The 24,220-nt window shown below is 58.9% G+C and overlaps 1 protein-coding gene across 5 annotated transcripts in view; it reads left to right on the top strand.

Moving 5' to 3' along the window:
- The window catches only part of ABCA2 (ATP binding cassette subfamily A member 2), a 43,575-nt gene that overhangs the window by 15,984 nt on the left and 3,371 nt on the right, over positions 1-24,220 (top strand). For 2 of the 5 annotated variants that reach the window (XM_083807307.1, XM_083807310.1), the window contains exons 4-47: positions 420-586; positions 774-901; positions 1,113-1,217; positions 1,718-1,903; positions 1,971-2,204; positions 2,917-3,248; positions 3,560-3,719; positions 3,945-4,073; positions 4,372-4,539; positions 4,861-4,957; positions 5,395-5,568; positions 5,650-5,752; positions 6,750-6,864; positions 7,539-7,729; positions 8,129-8,279; positions 8,608-8,812; positions 9,375-9,539; positions 9,815-9,995; positions 10,281-10,493; positions 10,805-11,001; positions 11,373-11,555; positions 12,018-12,202; positions 12,541-12,661; positions 12,947-13,237; positions 14,477-14,695; positions 15,062-15,164; positions 15,580-15,908; positions 16,531-16,744; positions 16,908-17,013; positions 17,462-17,573; positions 17,989-18,049; positions 18,253-18,427; positions 18,509-18,624; positions 18,909-19,056; positions 19,418-19,541; positions 20,885-21,017; positions 21,304-21,421; positions 21,545-21,723; positions 22,018-22,159; positions 22,541-22,675; positions 22,959-23,062; positions 23,375-23,467; positions 23,781-23,883; positions 24,035-24,172. In XM_083807307.1, coding sequence (XP_083663433.1) covers positions 420-586; positions 774-901; positions 1,113-1,217; positions 1,718-1,903; positions 1,971-2,204; positions 2,917-3,248; positions 3,560-3,719; positions 3,945-4,073; positions 4,372-4,539; positions 4,861-4,957; positions 5,395-5,568; positions 5,650-5,752; positions 6,750-6,864; positions 7,539-7,729; positions 8,129-8,279; positions 8,608-8,812; positions 9,375-9,539; positions 9,815-9,995; positions 10,281-10,493; positions 10,805-11,001; positions 11,373-11,555; positions 12,018-12,202; positions 12,541-12,661; positions 12,947-13,237; positions 14,477-14,695; positions 15,062-15,164; positions 15,580-15,908; positions 16,531-16,744; positions 16,908-17,013; positions 17,462-17,573; positions 17,989-18,049; positions 18,253-18,427; positions 18,509-18,624; positions 18,909-19,056; positions 19,418-19,541; positions 20,885-21,017; positions 21,304-21,421; positions 21,545-21,723; positions 22,018-22,159; positions 22,541-22,675; positions 22,959-23,062; positions 23,375-23,467; positions 23,781-23,883; positions 24,035-24,172 — 7,033 coding nt within the window. The remainder of the gene's footprint in view (positions 1-419; positions 587-773; positions 902-1,112; positions 1,218-1,717; positions 1,904-1,970; positions 2,205-2,916; positions 3,249-3,559; positions 3,720-3,944; positions 4,074-4,371; positions 4,540-4,860; positions 4,958-5,394; positions 5,569-5,649; positions 5,753-6,749; positions 6,865-7,538; positions 7,730-8,128; positions 8,280-8,607; positions 8,813-9,374; positions 9,540-9,814; positions 9,996-10,280; positions 10,494-10,804; positions 11,002-11,372; positions 11,556-12,017; positions 12,203-12,540; positions 12,662-12,946; positions 13,238-14,476; positions 14,696-15,061; positions 15,165-15,579; positions 15,909-16,530; positions 16,745-16,907; positions 17,014-17,461; positions 17,574-17,988; positions 18,050-18,252; positions 18,428-18,508; positions 18,625-18,908; positions 19,057-19,417; positions 19,542-20,884; positions 21,018-21,303; positions 21,422-21,544; positions 21,724-22,017; positions 22,160-22,540; positions 22,676-22,958; positions 23,063-23,374; positions 23,468-23,780; positions 23,884-24,034; positions 24,173-24,220) is intronic. The other 3 variants (XM_083807308.1, XM_083807311.1, XM_083807309.1) reach the window with 2 other exon arrangements.

Genomic DNA, 24,220 nt, shown 5'->3' with positions numbered 1-24,220 from the left:
ACATATGTACACATGCATGCACACATGCCTGCGTGTGTGCACACACATGCACGTGTGCACAGCATATCTGTTCTCACACCGGCAACATCCCACTGGGGAAGGTGCAGAAGTACGCGTCGTCTGATGCATGTGTGTGCAGAGCCCCTTGTCCCCAGGGAGCAGGGGAAATCTCAGCCCATCTCCCCTGCACTTGCAGCATCCCAGGTGCCTTACACTGTGCTGGGAGGAGGTGGCCCTGGGGACACCTGGAGGTGCTGCAGCACTCCTCTGCATCCCTGGCACATGTTTAGGCTCAGAGTGCAGGCGAGTGCAGCAGCATGGGGCCATGCTGTGTGGGTGCTGCGGCTCCTGAGGGGCCCTTCCCCCCGGGCAATGTGTGTTCCATCCCTGAAGCTGCAGTAGTGCTGTGCTCCCTACAGGGTGACGCAGCTCCTGGAGCACCTCAGTGAGGTGGTGGAGCAGAGTAACTTGTTCGACCCAGACCACCCGGGCCTGGAGGAGGAGCTGGAGTCCCTGCGTCGGCGCCTGGAGGCCCTCAGCAGCAGCGAGCCCAGCTCCATGGAGACCCACTTCAGCAGCCAAGCAGGTAGGCTGTGCCCTGCCAGGGATGGAAGTGTCCCTTCACGGGGTGCACACCAACGTGGCAGTGCCCTGCCACTGCCCCTCATGGCTGCATGCCAGGCAAGGCCAGCTATGAGATGTCCATGTGTGGGGCCAGGCTGTGTCCCCTCTGATCATGGGCTGCTCTGACCTCCTGCTTTGCTCCTTGCCAGGGTCTGGCTTCACACTGGGGTGGGCAGCCAAGGACCGGGGTGAGCTGCAGCGCTTCCTCATGCAGAACCTGTCCCTCCCCAACGGCACGACCGAGCTCCTCTTGGGCTCCAGCATTGACCTGCGGGAGGTGGGTGATAGCATGGGGGTTGCAGGGCGCTGCATTGCAGCGGTGGGCAGATGCGTCCCAACCCAGACTGAGCCCTGACTGCCAGACCCGTGGGGTGGGGGCCAGCGGGCACCCAGCAGGGACTCACCCCACCCTGTGCCAGGGAACTGCTGGGCAGTGGGGTCCTTCTGCTCCTAGCATGCTCAGCAGCCTTTTCCCGTCCCTGGTGCAGGTATACCACCTGTTGTTTGGGTCCTCTCCTTTGGCACCGGACAATGTCCATGAGCAAGACCTGTGGGATCGGTTTGGACCCAGTGACAAGATCTCACAGCTGGAGGTGAGGAACGTGCAGGGGATGTGGTGGGGCAGAGCTCGTCCTCCACGTCCCCTCTGCACTGGCCTGCCTAGCTCTGCCATGCATGCAGGATGGTCTAGAGTTATCTGTCCAGGCAGAGGGGATGTGATGGGACATTTTCAGATGTCCAGAGCAGCAGTAGGGTCACCTGGGTCCCACCGTGGTGCTGTCACCAATTCCCCAAGTGCTTTGAGGTGGGTCAGTGCCCACAACTCAGTTTCCCATGGCAATGGGTGGTGGCACTGCCTGGAGCAGAGGAGGAAAAGATTATCCCCTGTGGCCTGGGATGCTCTTGGCTGTGAGGACTGAGCCCCATGCCCTGCCTAGGACGGTGCTTCCCCAGATCTGCATGCTCCCTTTTTCTTTCCCCTCTCTGAAGACTCTGGGTGTGGGTGCTGTGGGGCCATTCACGTGTGCTTGGGATGGAGGGAGACACTGGGGAGCCCCCACACTCCCAGACACCCTCTTTGGTCCTCTTGTAGAAGAGCCTCCCCAGCGGCTGGAGGAGCCTGCGGGAAGGGCTGGTCCACAGCGCGCTGCGCAACCCCTCCACAGCCCTGCAGAGGCCGGCGTTGCTCCGCCTGCTCTCCCAGGCCCTGGGCCTTGCTAGTGCCACCACAGCACCTACAGGCTCCTACAGCGCCCAGGCCTTCGTCACCGAGATGGAGGTGAGTGCCTGGCTGGGGTGAGGAGAGGCACGGCCGCGGTGCCCTCACTGGGGCAGCTCAGCCACAGCTCCCTGCCCTGCAGGGTGTTCTCTTCACAGCACCAGTGCTGGAGCAGCTGACATGTGAGCAGAGCTCTGGGACGCTGCACCGCCTCCTGCGCGTGGCCCCAAGCCAGCAGCCGCTGCTGCAGGCATACCGGGTGCTGGTGTGCAACGGCAGCCGGGCAGCCCGCGAGGAGCGCTTCGCCCTGCTGGCTGCCGAGCTGCGGGACCAGCTGGATGTCCCCAAGATCATCAGCAGGGTGAGAACGGGGCTGGGGCATGGCTGCAGGAGCTGGCGAGTAGTGGGGCTGGCAGCTGTGGCCCTGGGGTGTAGGGTGAGCCATGGGGCAGGGCTGTGTCCCAGACTGCTCTTCCCTAACTGCTGGGGGCTGCACTGGGATACTTTGCCAGCCCTGGTTTCTGTGACATGCTTCAGTACGTGGCCTGGCCCCTCCTTACCCCACGTGGGCATCTCCCCTGTCTAGCTCCACGGCCTGCTGGGGATGATCCTCACAGCTCCAGTGGGACCCTAGATGATGTCCCCCTGCTGGCACCCACTCTGGCACTGCCTGTTGGATGTGATGAGGGGCAGAGCTATACTGGGTGTCCACAGCATCCTCACAGAGTGTCCCAGCAGGGTCTGCACCTTTCCGTGGTGCCTACAATGCCCTTGGGGGCACAGCTCATTGAGGCTGTGTCTGAGGTCCCCTATCTCATTCCATCCTTGTCTGACAGACACTTCTCACAAGTTCCCCAGCAAGACCCTGCCAGTATTTGGCTGTGCTCCTGCTGTCTGATTGCTGTGGATGCAATATGATGAGTCTGGGACACAGCTCCAACCTTTTAACCAAGAATGGGGACATCATCACGTGGAATCCCCCTTAATCCCCTCCTTTTGGCAGCAGGCGAGCAGGGCCCCTTTGCTCCAGTGCCCTGGCTGTGAGGAATCCTCTTGCCTGCTTGTCTTCACAGCTACAACTGGATGAGGTGAACAGCACAGCAGCCCAGCACCGGCTCCGCACCCTCCTAGAGGACCTCATGGAGATGGAGAAGGTTCTCCGCGACATGGACATCCTCTCAGCACTGGCCAGGCTCCTGCCCAGGGGAGCCTGCACCAGCAAGGCTCCACCACCTACCGCCAACAGCACTGGCTGGGCCAGCGCTAACACCACGGCCAGCAATGCCACGGTGGAAGAGGAGGGTGCCAGGGGGGACCTGGCTGGCGGTGACAACCCCCAGGGGCAGTTCTCAGCCTTTGTGCAGCTTTGGGCTGGTCTGCAACCCATCCTCTGTGGCAACAACCGGTAGGAGTCCCATGAGGAGAATGGGGCCAGGGAACTGCCTGAGCCGTGAGCTCCCTTCCTGGGGCAGGGTGCAGGGGAACCCACCTTGCTTCTGCCAGTGGTAAAGGGGCAGAATTGTCCCTCACTGAGTATGCAGGATGTGGGTGCCGCACCACGTCCTTGTGCTGCTGCCAGGGGAAACTCCCCGCGCCAGGCAGCACTGTGGCAGCACCTCACTGGCATGGGATTCAGTGGGAAATCTGCCACAGGGCTGCCTGCAGGGAGGGATACTGGGGTTGGAGTGGAGTTTGCAGCCTGGACTGTGTTTGCAGGACAATTGAACCTGAGGCACTGAAGCAGGGCAACATGAGCTCTCTGGGCTTCACCAGCAAGGAACAGCGAAACCTAGGACTCCTTGTACATCTTATGACCAGCAACCCCAAAATTCTTTATGCTCCTGTGGGTACCGAAGTGGACAAGGTCATCCTGAAGGTGAGGGCTTCAGCTCATGAGGGTGCAGAGTCCAGGACCCCTTTGCTTCCCCTCCCACAGGAGGGCTCGGGGGCTGGAGCTGAGCAGGGAGGAGGGAGCCAGCTGCCAGCAAGCACCTGCAGGGCGGTGGGCTGGTACCTCCATGGCTGCTAGGGTGGAGTGCAGCACTGTCCTGGAGAGCGGTTAACCCAGCATTTTCCCATGGCATGACCTTCCACCCCACAGGCCAACGAGACCTTTGCCTTTGTGGGCAATGTCACCCACTATGCCAAAGCATGGCTGAACATATCACCTGAGATCCGGGCCTACCTGGAAGAGGGCAGGCTGCAGAGACGCATCCGCTGGCTCCAGCAGGTAGGGTTGTGCTGTGGGGACTGAGCCTGCCTTAGGTTACTGCCCCATGGGCAGAAAAGGGGTGTCTTGCCCCCAGGTACCCCTTAGCTTCCACACATGGAGTGCTCAGGTGCTACTTGGATGCCTACCCTGCTCTTGTGAGAACCAGGCTGGTTCCCTGTGCAGGGCAAATGCTGTCTTGCTGTCCGCAGGAGGAGCATTAGGAAAGGGTTGGTCTCATCTGTGTCCACAGGGAGGGCAGTGCTGAGTGGCAGGGGTACCCCAACTTCTGTCTTCCATGTCTTCCTCCCTGTTCTAGTTCACCACTGACCTCCACAAGCACCCAGAGATCCTGAATGTCTCCGAAAATGACCTTCTCCGCAACTTTCTCAACGGCAACTTCTCACTGCCCAATGCCAGTGTCCTGCTCCAGCAGCTGGACACTATTGATAATGCTGCCTGTGGCTGGGTCCACTTCATGGCCAAGGTGAGACTGCACCCATCTGTGGACATGCAGGCGCTTGGAGCAGCACCCACCACCCACAGCTGGGCTCTGCAGGGCCAAAGAGGGGTCAGATCTGCTCAGATCTCCTTCAGGCCACATGTTGGGAGACCTAGAGAGGAGACAGTGGCTTCTCTGGTGTCACGAGCTTTGGGGGAGATGTCAACAGTGGAGGTGCCCATCCTCTGCTGGGTTCAGGTCACTTGTGTGGTCACTGTGGGGGGCACATGCTATAGAGGGGGTATGGGGTCCCTGACCAGAACCATGAGGGGTGATGGGATCTGCCTGGCCTTCCCCTCCTACCAGGTCAGTGTGGACATCTTCAAGGGCTTCCCAGATGAGGAGAGCATCGTCAACTACACACTGAACCAGGCCTACCAGGACAACGTCACAGTCTTTGCCAGTACGTCCCTTGGGAACCAGCCCCTTTGCAGGGGTCCCTGTAGCCATGTCTGAAGCCATCCCCCAGACCCGGGGCCACTGGCTTTGGGACATTGGCTGCCTCGTGCATGTGTTGGGTGGATGAGTGGATCAAGTGTGCCAGCTCTCTCTTCGAGTACGTTGCTTCTCCCTCTGCTCTGTGCATTGATCCTGGCTGAGCCCCTACAAGCACAGCTCCCTGCCACTGTCCTGGCTTGCCCACCACGGGTGCCTGTAGTCAGTGTGACAATGGGGCATGAGCACCGTCCTTGGCCATTGTAGTCCTCGTCTCGCCCTCTGCTGCGACATGCTGAGCCCGGGGTCCTGGCCATCCCCGCATCCCTGCCTGTCACTGTGGGCTGGCCGGTGTGGCCATCTCCTGCAGTGCCACCAGGCTCTCCGCCTCTACACTGCCCACAGGTGTGATCTTCCAGACCAACAGGGATGGCTCACTGCCCCCGCACGTCATGTACAAGATCCGGCAGAACTCCAGCTTCACGGAGAAGACCAATGAGATCCGGCGTGCATACTGGCGGCCCGGACCCAACACTGGTGGCCGCTTCTACTTCCTCTATGGCTTCGTCTGGATCCAGGGTGAGTGCCAGCTCCTTGCCCCACCATGCTCCCCATCCCTGCCCATACTGCCCACTCAGCCTGGCCTCTCCTACTCCCCAGACATGATGGAGCGTGCCCTCATCAACACTTTTGTTGGCCATGATGTGGTGGAGCCTGGCAACTATGTGCAGATGTTCCCATACCCATGTTACACCCGGGACGAGTGAGTAACACCCGTGTGGGCATGACCTTCTCTCTGCCCGTTAGGCAGTCCAAATCAGCCACAACACTTCAGCTGGGGAACAGGGACAAGTCTGGGGGCTGGTGACATTGGGAGTGATGAGCAACCAGTTATGCCCTGTGGCTTGTACCACCGAGCTAAGCAAGCAGCAAGCAGGGGGAAGGATTTTTTTCCTCAGTTCATAGTTCAAGTGAGGAACTCGTGGCTGCAGGGTCTGGTGACAGAACGAGGGGGAATGGGCTAAAGTTGCGCCAGGGGAGGTTTAGGTTGTATATTAGGAAGAACTTCTTTACTGAAAGGGTTGTTAGGCATTGGAATTGGCTGCCCAGGGAAGTGGTTGGGTCGCCATCCCTGGAGGTCTTTAAAAGACATTTAGATGTAGCACTTAGTGATCTGGTTTAGTGGAGGACTGGTTAGTGTTAGGTTAGAGGTTGGACTCGGTGATCTTGGAGGTCTCTTCCGACCTAGATGATTCTGTGATTCTGTGTCTCAGAGACTGGATTACTTGGGGGGAACGAGAGAAGTGTGGTAAATGTGTGGCACATGCATCTGTTAGTGGTTATTGAACACAAAGGTCTGGATGAAGCACCTTGAGAAGTCCGATACCCACCAGCCCTCCAGGGCAGGAAGATGCAAGGGGTCCTCTCCACAGCAGGGTAGGCAGTGCACCAGGCCAAGTCTGTGCAGCTGCTGCAGGCCTGCCTGCTGGGACCTAATAAACTGACACCAGGCTTTCCTATGGACTCACTGGAGAAGCTCTGAAAAATGCCTCCCCTCCCCATGTCTCAGGTTTCTCAGGTATCAAGTAGAGATGGGAGCAGTAGCTCTTGCAGGTCACTGAGGAGCTGCTGAGGGCTGCAGTAGTCCCCAGGTGGTGGGAGAGCACCTCCGCTGGCCTGTGGCCTGTCCCCAGGGCCGCCCCAGGTTCCTGTGGTGGTGCTGCCATCCAGCTCTCCCCTCTCTTCCTGTACCCCACCAGCTTTCTCTTCGTCATCGAGCACATGATGCCCCTGTGTATGGTGATCTCCTGGGTCTACTCAGTAGCCATGATGATCCAGCATATTGTGACAGAGAAGGAGCATCGCCTGAAAGAGGTGGGGATGCTGGGGGAGATCCGTGGGGAGGAGCTGGTGTCTCCTTTGCGCAGCTGCCTGGCTGCACAGGGCATGCCAGGTGCTGGGACTCATCCGTCCTGCCAAGTTGCCCCTCTGGCACCCTGTAGCAGTTCCTAGACAGCAGCAGCCCAGGACCCGGCTTGGCCCAGAGCTGCCTGCAAAGGGGAGAGCTCTGCAGAAATCGAGAGCGTGCTCAAGCTGCTGGGCACAGTGCCAGGCTGAGCTGGCCGGTGTCTCAGAACTGCTGCCAGCAGCCAGGACAGCCTGTGGGGAGAGCAGTGACCCCAGCTCAGCCTGTGGCCCTGCTGCTCCAAGCCCTGCCACATACTGGGACACTCAGCCTGGCACTGCCAGGGTAGGGCAGCCCATTGCCAAACCCCTGGCTCCATCAAATCCTGATGCCCCAGGCACAGTTCTCAATCCTGGGGTTCTGCCATGGCTCGTCCCTGGGCTGAACTGTTTGTCCAGAGCATCCTTGTCATGAGCTCTGGTTAGAGCTAGAGGCAGCTGAGCCTGCAGTCACCCTGGCATGGGGTGCTGTGGTCTGGGCACTCCCCTCGGTGCTGTCCTTTGCTCTCCCAGCCCCAGCAAGTGACAGGCTGGGAGATGCACAGGGTAGGGAACAGCCTTGCTGAGCAGTGCCAGTCTTGCAGGTCATGAAGATGATGGGCTTGAACAATGCAGTACATTGGGTGGCTTGGTTCATCACCGGCTTCGTCCAGCTCTCCATCTCAGTCACAGCACTCACTGCAATCCTGAAGTATGGCAAGGTCCTGATGCACAGTGACGTCCTCATCATCTGGCTCTTTCTCGCAATCTATGCTGTGGCCACCATCATGTTCTGGTGAGCTGCCTGGTTCCCTCCATGGGGTCAGGGGGTACCAGCAGTGCCAGATCCCTGGCAGGGTGTCCTTGTGCCGTGGGGTGAGGGTGCTGGGAGCTGTATGGTAAGGGCTGGTGGAGCAGTACAGGTTCCCCCCAGCCGATTTGAAGGGTAGTTTATCACCTCACCACCAATGAAATCAGACAGTGTGGGGAAAGCCCTGGTGGGGCAGGATCTGGGGCTGGGCACTGGAGGGTCCCTCCATCCTTGGCAGGGGGAGCTCAGCTTTCACGTCCCTGGGGGGAAGGTGGTGCTGGGTGTTGGGAGAGGAGGATGCCCAGGTGGGGCAGAGCTTCTCTGGTTGTGGGGTCACCTCTGTCTTGCAGTGGGGCTGGTGAGGTGACACTGTCCTCCCTACAGTTTCCTGGTGTCAGTGCTCTACTCCAAGGCCAAGCTGGCTTCTGCCTGCGGAGGCATCATCTATTTCCTCAGCTACGTGCCCTACATGTATGTGGCCATCCGGGAGGAGGTGGCGCATGACAAGATCACGGCCTTTGAGAAGTGCATTGCGGTGAGTTGGCTGCAGCTACCAGGAGGTCCCTGGCCCAGGATTTGTCCTAGGTACCCTATGTCCCCTACACAGGTGACAGCTACCACTAAGTCGTGGGCTCCCCACATCCCGTACACAAGTCACCAAGCCCTAGGCAAACCAATGCGCATGTGAACTGGCTCGCCATGGGGATTTGGAAGCATCTCCAGATGGTTTGGTGCCTCCCAGGGTGGGAAGTGTGTCCACGGGCCTGGGGGGGGCAGAGCCAGATGGGAATTTGCCCCAACCTGTTCCTCCAGAGCTGTTCTGTGGTTCCGTCTGACATCCCCTTTCCCCCTCCTCCCTGCAGTCTCTCATGTCCACCACGGCCTTCGGGCTGGGCTCCAAGTACTTTGCGCTGTATGAGGTGGCTGGTGTTGGCATCCAGTGGCACACCTTCAGCCAGTCACCTGTGGAAGGAGATGACTTCAACCTCCTGCTGTCCATGATGATGCTGATCATAGATGCCGTGGTGTACGGGGTGCTTACGTGGTACATTGAGGCTGTGCACCCGGGTACGTGCAGGCAGGGTGGGCAGGGGCAGCATTAGAGCACTTCTGATCCTGTAGGAGCCTCCCCACTGGGGATGCTGCTGCTTCCTGGCTGTGCTCAGCCTTGATACAATTGGATTCAGCACAGCATGCCTCCAGGGTCTCCTGTGTGTGTCCTCCTGGGGACACCTGCCCACATGCCTGTGCCCACTGGTGACTTCCCTGTCCCTGGCAATTTCCTAGGAGGTCTTCAGTCATCTGTCTCACTTTACTGACCAACATGGCATCCATAGTTGGAGCATTACTCCCTCTTACTGCCTGTTTGAGGAGTCTTAACTACTCTGTTAGGTTTTCTAGGAAAACTGAAGCATGAGCCAGGCCCAGTTTTGCTTTGTTTCCCTGCACAGCCCAGCAGCATTTCCCCAAGCAATGGCAGCCCCATCCTGCAGTGGTGTTCCTGGGCTGGGAAACCTCCCTACCCATGCCTGTGCCTGTGCTTGTGCTCAGCTCTGCCCCAGCCCTCAGACGGCTTCTGTGCAGATGAGGTGCGGGGATGGCCCTGACTGCAGCAGGGTTGTGCTTGCAGGCATGTTTGGCCTGCCGCGGCCCTGGTACTTCCCCTTCCAGAAGTCCTACTGGCTGGGAAATGGACGAGTGGAGACCTGGGAGTGGACCTGGCCCTGGTCCCGTACCACCCGCCTCAGCATCATGGAAGAGGATCAGGCTTGCGCCATGGAGAGCAGGAGGCTGGGTGAGCTGGTGGGTGCAGAGGGTTGGTGGTAGGGCTTCAGGGTTTGGCCCTGGCTCTGTGGCCGTGGATTCCATGCATCCCCTGCACGCTTGTCCTGAAGGACAGATTGTATGTCAGGGCAGGATCCTTCCCAGGGACTGCTGCCCATCGCTCAGGGCAGGGAAGGTTTGAGATGCAGAGGGGAAGGGCCAGGAGCCAGCACGGAGATTCACCCCTGGGAACCGCACTCACTCAGTGCCCAGCCCTGACTCCTCACTGCTCCGTTCTCATGACAGAGGAGACACGGGGAATCGAGGAGGAGCCAACCCACCTCCCCTTGGTCGTCTGCATTGACAAGCTCACCAAGGTCTACAAGACAGACAAGAAGCTGGCACTGAACAAGCTGAGCCTCAACCTCTATGAGAACCAGGTGGTGTCCTTCCTGGGGCACAATGGTGCAGGCAAAACCACCACCATGTGAGTTCCTGCTGGGGTGGACATGGGCTGTGTCCTGGCCAGCTGTGGTAGGTTGGGAAGGTGCTGCATGGCCGGACTTCCAGGGCTCCATGGCTGCTGGTGCTGTCCCCGGAGGGAGGTGGTGTGGATGTAGGGGTGACACAGAGGGGGACCAACAGCCAGTACACAGCCCTACACTGATACTGCTCTAGGGCCCAGCAGATACTCTGGGAGGTGGTGGTTGGGACTGGGGCCAGGGGGCTGCGTGTGACGTTCCTTACCATGTCCTTTTCACCATCCATCCAGGTCGATCCTGACTGGCTTGTTCCCTCCGACCTCGGGCTCCGCTACCATCTATGGCCATGATATCCGGACAGAGATGGATGAGATCCGGAAAAACCTGGGCATGTGTCCCCAGCACAATGTGCTCTTCGACAGGCTGACAGTGGAGGAGCACCTCTGGTTCTACTCACAGCTCAAGAGCATGGCAGAGGAGGAGATCCGCAAGGAGATGGACAAGTAGGCACCCCCAACTTCTTTTGCCCCCCTCTGTGCTTTTTGTGGAAGCAGGTCCCCTTCCCACTGGCCATGCCTTGGTAGGTGATCTGGGAACAGGGATCACCCCAACATCAGCTCCACCAACTCTTCTTGGAAACTTGGGATATTGGGCTGGCATAAGATCCTTTCGTAGCTTGGCTGTAGCTGGGCTGTCCTGACTGCCAAGAGACTCGGGTACCATGTGGGGAAGAGGAGTGAGATGCTCCCCACAGATGCTGGCTGCAGGTACAGGCCAGCCCCAGCAGTCCTGGTGCTTCTCTTCCTGTCCCCAGGATGATTGAGGACCTGGAGCTCTCCAACAAACGCCATTCCCTGGTGCAGACCCTCTCAGGAGGCATGAAGAGGAAGCTGTCAGTGGCCATTGCCTTTGTAGGTGGGTCACGGGCTGTGATCCTGGATGAGCCCACGGCTGGAGTCGACCCATACGCACGCAGGGCCATCTGGGACCTCATCCTCAAGTACAAGCCAGGTGAGCCAGGACAGCACTCACCTGGGTTGCCAGAGTGGGAGAACAGCTTGCTGTGGGGCAGAAGACAGAGCCTGGGCTTAGGAGCACAGAGAAAACCCCTCACTGCCTGCTGAGAGGGACCAGATGGGCCTCTCCTGTCTCCCTGCCCAAGCTGTGTCATTGTCTCTCCCCGTGTCTGTCTCCCTGTGGCAGTTGGACCCCTCCACGTGTGACCCAGGGGTCCCTGTGAGACCCCTGGGGGCATGGCCAGCTCTGTGCTCTCCTTCCCCATGCCCCCAAGCAGTGTGCCTTACCTAAGCAGGGCAAGCATGGGCTGCAGCAGCCTTGGTGTAGCCCCAGACCCTCTCCTTATGCTTTGTGCCACCGGGCAGGGAGGACCATCCTGCTGTCCACTCATCACATGGATGAGGCTGACCTGCTGGGCGACCGCATCGCCATCATCTCCCATGGCAAGCTCAAGTGCTGTGGTTCCCCACTCTTCCTCAAGAGCACCTATGGCGATGGCTACAAGCTGACGGTGGTGAAGAGGCAGTCAGACACCAGAAACAGCACAGGTCTGTGGGCCCAGCAGGACCCTGGGTTTAGAGGATGAGTAGATGGGACCAGCCCTTTTTGTGCACAGGAAAGGAGCAAGAGGTCAAAACTCAAATGCTCCTGCCTCAAGTCCCCATAGGCCACATATAGGGCACAGGGGGACAGGGTAGTGATGCAAGAGGTGGCATTGCTCGGGTCTTTGGTTCCCCAGTTAGATCCTGCGTGGAGGTGTTGCCTCCAGGTGCTGATCCTGTTGTCCAGCCCAGGGGCTGCCTGCTGATGTCTGGTGTGGGCAGTGGTGCTCTGTGGGGCTGAGGGCAGAGCACCTACCCAGGCCAGGAAGCACGGCCAGAGCAGCCAGAAGCTGCCAGCACCCTGTGATAGATGCAGAAGGAACCCCTGAGGTGCTGGGGGTACTGTGGATGGCAGGGGTTGCTGGTAGAAGGCCAGAAGAGATGACCAGTGCTGCCCCTCTGCTGCAGAGCCAGGCCAGCCCCACAGTCCTCTAGGCCACTCCTCCGTCAGCCCCTGCTCTGAGCCCCGCGTCTCCCAGTTCATCAAGAAATACGTGGCCTCCTGCCTCCTCATCTCGGACACCAACACTGAGCTCTCCTACATCCTGCCCAGCGAGGCTGTCAAGAAGGGCTGCTTTGAGAGGCTCTTCCAGGTACCTGAGCCACCCACAACCCTGCTGCCTGCCTTGCTGGCAGTGCAAGGATGGGGATCACCATGAAGGGGCAGGACAAGCACAGATGGGCATGGCACCTCATGAGGCTTAAGGGGGGACAAATGTGCATGTGGGCCCATGTGGAGTTGGTCCCAGAGGGGCAGGACACAGCACCGGGCCCGTTCCAGCCCTGCCAAAGAGCTGCCAACAGCAGATGGTTTGGGGCTGTTGTCCCGCCTGGCACCAGCACTCACCAGACGAGTGGCTGAGGGTTTGCCCTGTGCTGTGGCAGCGCTGGAGCCTCCTGTCCTCCTCATGCAGCGCTTTGCCTTCCACAGCACTTGGAGCAGAGTCTGGAGGAACTTGACCTCACCAGTTTTGGGCTGATGGACACCACGCTCGAGGAGGTCTTCCTGAAGGTGTCTGAGGAGGACCAGTCCCTGGAGAACAGTGATGTGGGTATGGACTGCAGGAGGCACATGGCAGTGCTATCGGCACTGGGGCACAGGGAGTGAGGTGAAGGCACCGTGTGCCTTTACGTGGGCTTTGTGTCTCCTTTCCGCTTTTGCATGGGAGCAGGAGTCTCCTCTGCAAAGAGGAGGGGAGGCCTCTGGCAGAGCCTGCCCCAGCTTAAGGGCAACCAGCAGCTGCTCTGATCTGGGTTTACAAAGTACATCTGTGCTCTGCTGTGCAAGGCACAGCAAAGGCTGGCACAGACAGCAGCAATGCCCCTTCTCCTTCCAGACATGAAGGAGTCCAAGAAGGATGCCCTCCAGCCACCTGCCCCTGAGCTGGGCCCAAAGCCAGAGGCCAATGGGGAGCCCCTGGCTGAGGCGGACGTGCCTGAGAAGCCCGAGGTAGAGCTCAGCAACCTGGTGACGTGCTCCAAACTGGCGCAGTCGCAGGCGTCCTTGCGCTCGGCCTCCTCAGTGGGCTCCGTGCGGGGCGACGAAGGTGGGGCTTATTCTGAGTTCTTTGGGGATTACTCTCCATTGTTTGACAATCATCAGGACCCTGACAACATCAGTCTGCAAGGTTCGTAATGCCGAGTGGCGGTGTGTTGCTTGTGCACCATGATAGAGGTGCTCTGGGACAGGGAGGATGGCTGCTCCAAGGCAGAGCTGGCCTTCACCAGGGGGCCATGCCCTGGTGTACTGGGGGTCATGCTGGCTGAGCTGAGCCCCCAGTGGGGGTGAGCCTGTGTTCCAACAGACGATGTGTCCAGGGAGCCTGTAAAAGAGAGAGAAAGGGAGGCACAGGCCCTGCAGCCTGGGAAGAGGATTGGGGTGGGATGGCTGGAAACCGGTGCTTCTAGCCAAGGTTGGCACCCCCTGAACTGGTGTCATGTGCATGAGGGGTTCTGTGCTGAGGCACAGAGCTGGTGGGCTCACCGACAGGTGGAGGCACAGCCAGTGTTAGCCCTTCCCTTTGTCTCTCTTGAATCCTGCAAGCGCTGACCTGCAGACTCACTCCCACTAACACACTCCTCACACTAGCAGCTGCGTAGACTGGCAGCACTATGTGGCATGGGGTGCACTGATATGGCGGCTGAGCTGCTGGGTTTTCTCCTCTTGGCTGGCCAGCCCAGCCCTCCAGCATAGAGTCGTCTTCCAGAGAGCGGCTCACCCTCCAGACCCTGGCATGGTTTCAGGACTGTCCCTGCCTGGATGCTCAGATTGCACAAGCACAGAGCATGCAGGCAGGAGCCCAAAGGCTACTGTTTAATTCACAAATCCTTTTCTGGGTTATCCCACCAGTTCTTGTCATGGTTAATTTATTGCTGTGACACTTCCTCCCCTGCCAGGTTTGTGTATTGCTCTGAGTATTGCTGAATTTGGGTCACTGGGAGGCAGAGCAGCAGCGGTGTTGCACTGCGACCAGACTTTCCAGGTCCTAGCCCCAAACTCACTGCCGTGCTGGGTCCCCACACCCACAACCTGTCCCCCCTCTTCCTGACTGTGCTAAGCCCTTGCCATCCAGGAGCCTCTGGGCTGGCTAGAACTGATGGGAAGATGGGGGGGGTCTGCAAACAGCACCACTTTTTTTTTTTTAACTATTGTAACAATTTCCCATTTTGGGCCAAGAGAAACCTGCCAGCCAGCTGCCTTGCTTCGTGCCATGGTAACACCGCAGCTCAGTGGCCCCTCAGAGTGGCTGTGCATAGCTCAGCATCTGGGTGGCCACGGGCTAAGGCAGGTGTGGGGTCACTGGGGCCCTGCAGGAGCAGCCGTGCAGGTGGCTCACATCCTCCTCCCTGCCACCTCCTCCCTGCAGACCAAGAGGCCGATGTGGAGGCAGAGGACCATGACCTGGCCGGGCAGGGGACCTTCAAGCTGGAGGGCTCGTGGCTGAAGCTGCGCCAGTTCCACGGGCTGATCGTAAAACGCTTCCACTGTGCCAAGCGCAACACCAAGGCCCTCTTCTCTCAGATCCTCCTGCCTGCCTTCTTTGTCTGCGTGGCCATGACTGTGGCACTCTCCGTGCCTGAAATAGGTACCTGCAAGCCCTTGTCCCAGTGGGGTGAGGAGGACAAGGGCATCTTGCCCTGTCCCCTCTCCAGGGCCCAGACTCGTGCCCCTGCACCAGGTCAGGTATCCTCTCTCTGCATTGGCAGCAGCTTGGAGTGAGGGCACATTGCCCACCCTGATGCCCTCACACCAGCCAGGTCTTGCTGACCCAGATGCTGGGGACTCCTCTTAGCCCCTTCTGCCTGCCCCCATGGGACTGGTGGTGATGCTGGGGGTGGGACTCAAGTGAGACAAGGACAAGGCTTGTGGGTGCTTAGCCTGCCTGTGAGCATGGGGCCACATGGGCAGGGGTGCTGAGGCCACAAACAGGTTCCTGTCCTTGTCTCCACAGGTGACCTGCCACCCCTCATCCTCTCGCCATCACAGTACCACAATTACACGCAGCCCAAGGGCAATTTCATTCCTTATGCCAACGAGGAGCGGCGTGAGTACCGGTGAGAGCTGCCGCTTGCTCAAGAGCACCATCCTGCACCCCAATCTCACTCCTGTACCCAGAACCACAATGGGTTGATGGGACTGGGGAGGGCAGTTCACAGTCGGTCTGGCACTGGGGCTGGCTTGGGCTTGGAGCAGAGCCTGGCCAGTGCAATGCCCCATGCAGAAAGTGGCCTCCGTTCTCCCCTGGGGTGTCTCTGGGAGAGGTGCCAGTCCTGACGCTGGCTGTGATCATCAGCTTGGCTCATGCCAGGCCTGGGCTGAGTGGGTACCCAAGGCTGTGTGGCCGTGGTGCCTGTGCCCATTCAGCCAGTACACGTACTGAGGCTGCAGGGACTTGCCCAGAAGATGGCCAAGGTGGGATGTCCCATGTCTCATGCCTCTTGTTCCTTTTACCCGCTGCTCTCCCTGCAGCATCAGGCTGTCTCCTGACGCCAGCCCCCAGCAGCTAGTGAACACCTTCCACCTGCCCTCTGGCATCGGGGCCACCTGCGTGCTCAAGACAGCCTTCAACAACACACTGGACCAGCCCGTGCAGACCCTGAACCTCAATAGCAATGAGTCCAAGATGCTGGCGGCCAAGTACTTTGATGCTATGTGCATCGACTCCTTCACTCAGGGCCTGCCGCTCTCCAACTTCGTGCCACCGCCTCCATCCCCAGCTCCTTCCGACTACCCCATCTCAGTGGATGAGGACTTGCTGCGTGCTTGGAACGCCACAACCTTCTCTTCTGCTATCAAAGGTGTCACTGCACCTAGTGCATCAGTCTGTCTGGGCTGGGGTTTCATCTCCAGGCAGGGCAATGTGTCTTCCTTGCAGGAGCAGCTGTAGTGGCACCTCAGAGTGCCCATCGGGTGCGGTTTGGCTTGGCGATAGCAGAGCATTGCTTGGCTGCACTTCCCAATCAGGGCTGGTGCTAGCCTTGCAGCACTGCTCCCCATTCAGCCTCAGCAGTCCTTGTGGAGCTTACTGGGCTGATGATGCCGTTGGGAGTCTTGGTACTTGGGTTGGGTACTTGGTCCCCAGCCAGCGGAATCACTGCATTGCTTTCTTCAGACATACTTCATGCCCTGTCTCTGAACCATTTCTGTTCCCTGTCTGCTCCCACGTTTTTCCCGGGTCCATCTCTTGGCCCCTTTATATCACAGAGACACAAAGGGCCACTTAAAGACTGGGCTCTGGTCAGCAGGAGCTAACACAAGGGCAGCAGGGCGGCTCCTCTTTGCCTGGCCAGAACCTCTTGGCTGAGTGTGAGGGAGGTTGCTCCATGTGCTCCTCTCATCCCCTGTTGTCCCCATGTTGCCCCACACAGCCACCACAGCCAGGGCTGCCTGGGGCCTGACTCTGCCTCCTCTACCCCACAGAGACCATCACCTCGGCCCCTGCCCTGCCACAGATCATCCATGAGCCTATCAAGTGCACATGCTCCATGCAGGGGACTGGTTTCTCCTGTCCCAGTGGTGTGGGAGGCCACCCCCCACAGATGAAGGTGGTGACGGGGGACATCCTGGCAGACATCACGGGGCGCAACGTCTCCGAGTACCTGCTCTACACCTCGGACCGCTTCCGTCTGCACAGGCAAGAGGGAGGCTGGGAGGGCTCTGCCCTCTGCCGTAGTGCAGGACTTGGGGCCGGGGCCTCTGGGAGACCCCAGGGGTGCTGACGGGAGCCAGGAGTGTGGCCCTGTTCCTGAGCACAGGGGACAGCAGTCACAGCTTCTTGGGGGTGCTTTGTCCCACAGGTACGGGGCACTCACCTTTGGCAATGTCCAGAAATCCATCCCAGCCTCCTTTGGGGCCAGGGCCCCTGCCATGGTGCGCAAGATCGCTGTCCGGAGAACAGCCCAGGTAGGATCAAGCTGAGCCCTGAGGTAGCCAGGGGATGGGTGGGCAGCAGCAGCCCTGGCACAGGCAAGGAAGAGAAGGGGGATGGCGGTGCTGCCTGCGCAGCTGGGCCCCTCATCCGCTGCTCTCCAGCAGTGCTCTCCAGCAAGGGATCTGGTGGGGCTCTTAACCACATGGAGCACTTTGCAGAGCTCCCACCATAATGGGTCAGACCCAATGTGGTCAGCAATGGCCTGCTCTCCTCACAGCCATGAGCAGGGGGGCACCCTGCCACCCCACGCCACCCCACCCCGCGCCACCCCGCACCACCCCATCCCATCCCATCCCATCCCATCCCATCCCATCCCATCCCATCCCATCCCATCCCATCCCATCCCATCCCATCCCATCCCATATCTGGTGTGAGCCCAGCTCTCCTGCTACCTCCCACCACTCTTCTCTGCTCCTCCAGGTCTTCTACAACAACAAGGGCTACCACAGCATGCCCACCTACCTCAACGCTCTCAACAATGCCATCCTACGAGCGAACCTGCCCAAGAGCAAAGGCAACCCTGCTGCCTACGGTGAGGGCCTGGAGGAGTTTTAAGGACAAAAGCACATCAGGAACAGCTTTAGGGCATGGTCCAACAAGGCTCTAAAGTGCCATGTTCTCTCTTGGACCAACAAGGCTAATGCGCAATTGGGGCAGCGGGTTCACACACATTTATGTGTGGCTTGAAATCTAAGCTAGACAGTGTCTGGCTGGGGCAGCACCTCTTGAGGTGCTGCTGCTGGCACCTGGGCTTGCAGGCTTGTCTGAAGGATGCTGTCTGCCAGCTGATGAGAAGGAGGTCTTGGCCCCAAAGCACTGTGTTGCTTCTGGGCTACAGGGAGGGAAACTCCTCCCGCTGAGAACCAGGACCAGGCAGGCTGGGGCTGGGGTAACGTTTTCTATCCTGAGCCAGGATAGAAACACTCCTATGTTTCTTTTTGCTGCAGGCATCACGGTCACCAACCATCCCATGAACAAGACGAGCGCCAGCCTGTCCTTGGATTACCTGTATGTCCAGGGAGCTGGTTTGAGGGAGGGTGGCCATCATGTAGCAGGGGAGGGAGCTTCCCACTCTGGTTTGCATGGGAAGGGACTGGGAGGCTGTGACATGGGGGGTCCTTGTGCCATGCCCTGTCCTGTGTACAGTGATTGTCCCACACCAGGTTGGGGAGCTGAGGGTGATGATGTCTCTGCTCTCCTCTTCCTTGCAGTCTGCAAGGCACAGACGTGGTGATTGCCATCTTCATCATCGTGGCCATGTCCTTTGTGCCTGCCAGCTTTGTGGTGTTCTTGGTGGCTGAAAAGGCCACCAAGGCCAAACACCTGCAGTTTGTGAGTGGCTGTGACCCTGTCATCTACTGGTTGGCCAACTACGTGTGGGATATGGTGAGCAGGGCACATGGCCTCACCAGCTGAGCCCCCAGGGCTGAGTGGGCAGGCAGTTACAGGAGTTTCTGTCTTCTGCAGTTGAACTACCTGGTACCGGCCACGTGCTGTATCATTATCCTTTTCGTGTTCGACCTCCCGGCATACACCTCTCCCACCAACTTCCCAGCTGTCCTCTCACTCTTTCTGCTGTATGGGTATGTTGGTCAGATGGGGTGAGCAAGGGAGGGGGTGAAGTCAGGATGCACCAGTGGGTCCTTCTGATGCCCCATCTGCACTGTGGCTAAGCAGGCAGGATCTAGCCCAGATTTTTCCGTCCCCCTGTCTTTCTGTTCTGCGGCTCCTGTAGCTAGTGGGCTGTGAACCCTGGAGTGGGAGACCCCAGGAAGGATGGGGCTGGGAGATGGGCAATCCCAGGGCTCTCCAGTGGGTGCTACGGTCCTACCATGCTCATGTGCACTCCTGTTGCTTGCCTCCCCAGCTGGTCCATTACCCCCATCATGTACCCTGCCTCCTTCTGGTTTGAGGTGCCCAGCTCTGCCTACGTCTTCCTCATCGTCATCAACCTCTTCATTGGCATCACTGCCACTGTTGCCACGTTCCTGCTGCAGCTCTTTGAGCATGACAAGGTACAGGGTTCACATCTGTGGCTGGGGCCACCAGAAAGGGAGAAGATGCCTCCCTCAGCTTGATGAGAGGGGAGATGCCTCTGGCACAGTGCGAGGAGCCACCACACTGTGACAAAGCCTGTGGCTCCCTGTGGCAGGTGGTGGTGCCTGCTTGCTGCCAGGGTGGTGACGGCGATTGGGTCATGAGACAGCTCAGGCTGAGTGAGATCTCAAGAGGTCTCTTCTCCAAACTGCTGCTCACAGCAGGGTCAGCTATGAGGTCTGGCCAGTCTGCATATTGGTGGCGATCCTGGTCCTACTGTGTGCTCACAGTCCTCACAGGTGTTTCCAATAGTCATGTTCTCTCTGTCCATCTCCACAGGATTTGAAGGTGGTGAACAGCTACCTGAAGAGCTGCTTCCTTGTATTTCCTAACTACAACCTGGGCCACGGCTTGATGGAGATGGCTTACAATGAGTACATCAATGAGTACTACGCCAAGATTGGTATGGCCTCTTCCTCTCTCCCTCTCTTACTCCAGGGCAGGTTGGGCCAGGGGTGGACCACTGTGCCAGCACATCCCCTCCAACCACCCTGTGGGGCTCAACCAGGGCCCAGATCAACCTGAAGCAAAAATCCAGGGGATGTGAACTAGAGGGACCCAGGAAGAGGCACAGTTGAGGGTCAGGCATGTTGTGGTACCTGTGATGCTGAGCACGGTTCCTTGGGTCATCTCAAATATCAGCCCCCACAGAAAGTGGACGTAGTGAGCCTTGGCAGAGTTGTGCATTTCTGCTGCCATCACACACTGCCCATGGTGGGGCCACGCTGTGGGTGCGCAGTGATACGAGGGATGGGAACTGCAATGGCTGTTTTGTTCTAGATGTGGTCTCTTGCTTGCAGGGCTGCATTGCCCATCCTAAATGACCCTTTTGCCAATTGCAGCTTCAGCTCAAAATATTCTTGCTTCTCTCTACTTCTCAGCAGCTTCTGTATCTAACTTGGGTGCTGCTGGCATCATGGGGGGTGTTTAGGAGCAGAATCTGACACATCCATCCAGTATGCATTCTCAGTTGGGTTGATCCTACCCACTGAGGTTGAAAAGTTGCAAGATGATTTCAACAACAAATACACTGTGAATGGAAAGCCTTGTTGTAACCAGCCCTGGTGCCAGCAACACCAACCAGCCCAGGCAGCTATGGCAGCAGGCACAGAAGGCAGGGGAGGGCACAATGGAGCTAGACAGTGTCATCTTGTAACAGGCCAGCTTAAGTTGTACAGCAAAGGTGGTGGTCAGATAAAGGCTGCTGCTGCCTGGCTGTTTTGCTGCTGAGCCTCTGACCAGGAACGTAGCCTGCGTTATCTCCAGTTTGAGTGTTTTTTCCTTGTGTGGGTGGGGTTAAAATCAGCCTTCTGGTCTGGGAAAACCATCATTGTTTTCTCCAGGGTGCCGTGGTAGGGAGGGAGCGCACAGAGTGGGAGTGTCTGTGTGTCCGGTAGTGCTGCCATGTGGTTGCAGCCAGGGCTGGCCTCCATGGGCAGGGCTGCCACACGCTGTCAAGGGGGCTATGAGGTCATTTCAAGGCCACAGAGTGGAAAATTGTGGGAACCTGGTTGCTGCAGTAGTTCCCACTGCAAATATTTGCTGCTGTTTCCAGAGGTCATTTTTAGATTTTGTGCAGCCTGTGAGGCAAGGCTCCCTCCTTGGTGGTTGGATTGGTGTCCCCATCCCCTGGAGAGGCACTGTCGCACTGGGGCCGTGGGTTCAGCCATGCAGGAGGCCACATGGGCTGGATGTCCTCCTGGGACGGTGTCCCCACAGCTGCTCTGTTCTCTTCATCCCACTCAGGGCAGTTTGATAAAATGAAATCGCCTTTCGAATGGGACATTGTGACGCGTGGGCTTGTTGCCATGACAATCGAAGGCTTCGTCGGCTTCTTCATCACCATCATGTGCCAATACAACTTCTTCCGGAAGCCCCAGTGAGTGTGGCTGGGAGCGTGGGGCCAAGCAGGCAATGCCCAGCTGAGAGCTGCCTCTGGGTGTTTCTAGCAGAGCACAGCGAAGCAGGGCAGAGCCTTCCCAGATCTTCTAAATGGGGCAAAGTTTTGCTTTGGGACCCCTTAGCTCAGGGCTGCCTCTCCAGCAGGCACAGAGCTGGGGAGGCCCTCTGTCCCCAGCCTCTGCCTCCTGTGGGGGAACAGGATGGCAGCTTGCTTGGTCTCTGCTCACACCCATCTCCACCCTGCCCCTTGCACCCTCCTGCAGGCGGCTCCCTGTCTCCACCAAGCCCATCGAAGACGACATTGATGTAGCCAATGAGCGGCACCGTGTCCTGCGTGGGGATGCTGACAATGACATGCTGAAGATTGAAAATCTCACCAAGGTACAGCAACCCCAGGCTGCCCTGGGCTTGCAGGCATGGGAGATGCTTTGGGGCATCCAAGGGGTGTTGGCTGGTTCAGGGTGCCGGGGCAGCGTGCTGAGCACCCCTACCCTGCTCTGCCAGGTGTACAAGTCCCGCAAGATTGGGCGCATCCTGGCCGTGGACCGGCTGTGCGTGGGCGTGCGGCCTGGGGAGTGCTTCGGGCTGCTGGGTGTCAATGGTGCAGGAAAGACGACCACCTTCAAGATGCTGACAGGGGATGAGAGCACCACAGGAGGAGAGGCCTTCGTTAATGGGCACAGGTACGGGGGCGCAGCCTGACTGGACGGGATGGGGCCTGCTTTGGGGTCTCCCAGGAAAAAGAAGCCTGAGTGGGACTCTGCAGCCCTATGTCCTGCTGGGCTGACCCTTGTCTGTGGTGTGGCAAGTGACCCTGGCTCTTGGCCAGGGCTGCCTGTTGCAGTTTACTTGGTATAAGATGCTGCTATATAAAGGCATGTGATAGGGGGATGAGCAACGGGTGTTCTCAAAAGGGAAAATTGTGTGTGGGCAGACAGTAATTCCTTTTCCCCGTGGCCCCTCTGTCCTTTCCGCAGCATCCTGAAGGAGCTCCTGCAGGTCCAGCAGAGCTTGGGCTACTGCCCACAGTTCGATGCGCTGTTCGACGAGCTGACAGCCCAGGAGCACCTGGAGCTCTACACCCGTCTGCGCGGCATCCCGTGGAAGGATGAGGAGCGGGTAGGGCTTTGGTGGGGCGTGTGAGTGCTGGTGCTGTGCCACGGGCTGCTCTGGGAACAGAATTTCACCAGCCACCAGTGGGGACCTGAGCGGGTACTGCTGCCCTCATGACTCTGCCTGTTGCTGCCCAAGGGCAGTGCTGCTCCAGCAGTGTGCCCATCACTGGGCCAAGGTTGGGCACAGGTGCTTACAGGCCCCACCGACACACAGGGCTGTGCGAGGGGCTGTCATGGGGCTCCCCTGCCCGGCACATCGCTTGGCAGCTGGTCCATGCTGTGGGGCCTGCCTGCTTGCCCGTTGCATGCTGCCAGCTTCGCATGTCCCGTGACCAGGGGCATTTGGAGCCCTGGCAGGGTGACCACAGCCCTCTGCACCTTGCAGGTAGTCAAGTGGGCACTGAAGAAGCTCGAGCTGACCAAATATGCCGACAAGCCTGCCAGCACCTACAGTGGAGGCAACAAGAGGAAGCTGTCCACAGCCATCGCATTGATTGGCTACCCAGCCTTCATCTTCCTGGTGCGTCCCGGGCCACCCCAACACCCTGTGATGTGGGGTCCTTGACCCACCCCCATCACTGACCTGTGCTCCCACTCAGTCCCATATCCCTGGGGCTGGACCCAGGCTAGTGTGCAGCCGTCCCGGGTGAAACAGGGCCCTGGGTGGAAGCTGCCTGCCACTGGCTCCACCACAAGAGTTCCAAGGGGCAGAGAAGCAGAGCTGTGCCCATGCGACGGGAAGGCAGGGAGTGGCGGGGTCCCCCCGGGAACTGCCTTGTCTGAGCGTGCCATCTGTCCCACAGGATGAGCCAACGACAGGGATGGATCCCAAGGCACGGCGCTTCCTCTGGAACCTTATCCTGGATGTCATCAAAACAGGCCGCTCCGTGGTGCTCACGTCCCACAGGTCTGAGGGGCTTTGGGCTACACCCATGACACCTCCAGGCACCTCATGCGCTGTGTGGGCAGGTGGTGGGTGGAAGTGGGGCTCTTTGGACTCCAGGGGACAGTGTATGGCAAAGGACACAGGGAGGGAGCCCGGGACACCCTCTTGCTGTCTGCCATCACTAGTGGTGGTGCCATGGCACAAGGGGTGAAGGCCTGAGGAACTTGGCTCCACTTATGCCCAGCCTGCAGCCCCTTGCAGGTAGACATTGCGCCCTCTGCCCATGCTGTGTGGCCTCTAGCCACCCAGCTCAAGCCTGTCCTGTCTCCCCAGCATGGAGGAATGTGAGGCGCTCTGTACCCGCCTGGCCATCATGGTGAATGGGCGGCTCAAATGTCTCGGCAGCATCCAGCACCTGAAAAACAGGTAAGAACCTAGCAAGGGGTGCAGCATCCTGTGTGTGCCACATGCCAGGAGGTGCTGGTTCCTGCATGGCAGGGTGTATGGCTGGTTTCTTCGTGGCATCTGCATCAAGATATCAACCCTTTGTGCGGTTGCTGCTTTAGAGGGTGGGCATGGGGATCAGGGCAGCCTGGGCTGGCGCCTGACTGTCCTGGGGGGTGCAGTGGCAGCCTGGTGAGTATCATCCCCAGCAGGCAGGTTTCCATGGGATCAGTACTTCCCCACAGAGGTGCAGGTGGGGAGGTAGGGTCTCACGGGGTCCCTCATGCCTGTGCAGGTTTGGAGATGGCTACATGATCACAGTGCGCACAAAGTCCAGCCTCAACGTCAAGGAGGTGGTGAGGTTCTTCAACCGCAACTTTCCTGAGGCCATCCTCAAGGTGAGATCCCAGTGGTGGCAGTGCAATCCCTGCCAGCCCATGTGTCATGCTGGAAAGCAGCCTTTGTCCCCCAAGGGGCTGTCCCTTCCATGGGATCCCCCTGTGGGGTGATGGAATGGGGTTTGGGGTGTGACCTCAGTGTCCTTTGCAGGAGCGGCACCACACTAAGGCCCAGTACCAGCTCAAGTCAGACCAGATCTCACTGGCACAGGTCTTCAGCAAAATGGAGCAGGTGGTGGATGTGCTGGGCATTGAAGACTACTCTGTCAGCCAGACCACGCTGGACAATGTGAGGCCTGGGATGGAGTGAGCAGCTGGGTGCTCATGCCCAGGGAGG

This window comes from Anser anser (genome assembly GCF_964211835.1).
Source record: "Anser anser genome assembly, chromosome: 21".
Taxonomy (NCBI): Eukaryota; Metazoa; Chordata; class Aves; order Anseriformes; family Anatidae; genus Anser; species Anser anser.
This window is presented reverse-complemented; position numbering and strand designations above follow the sequence as displayed.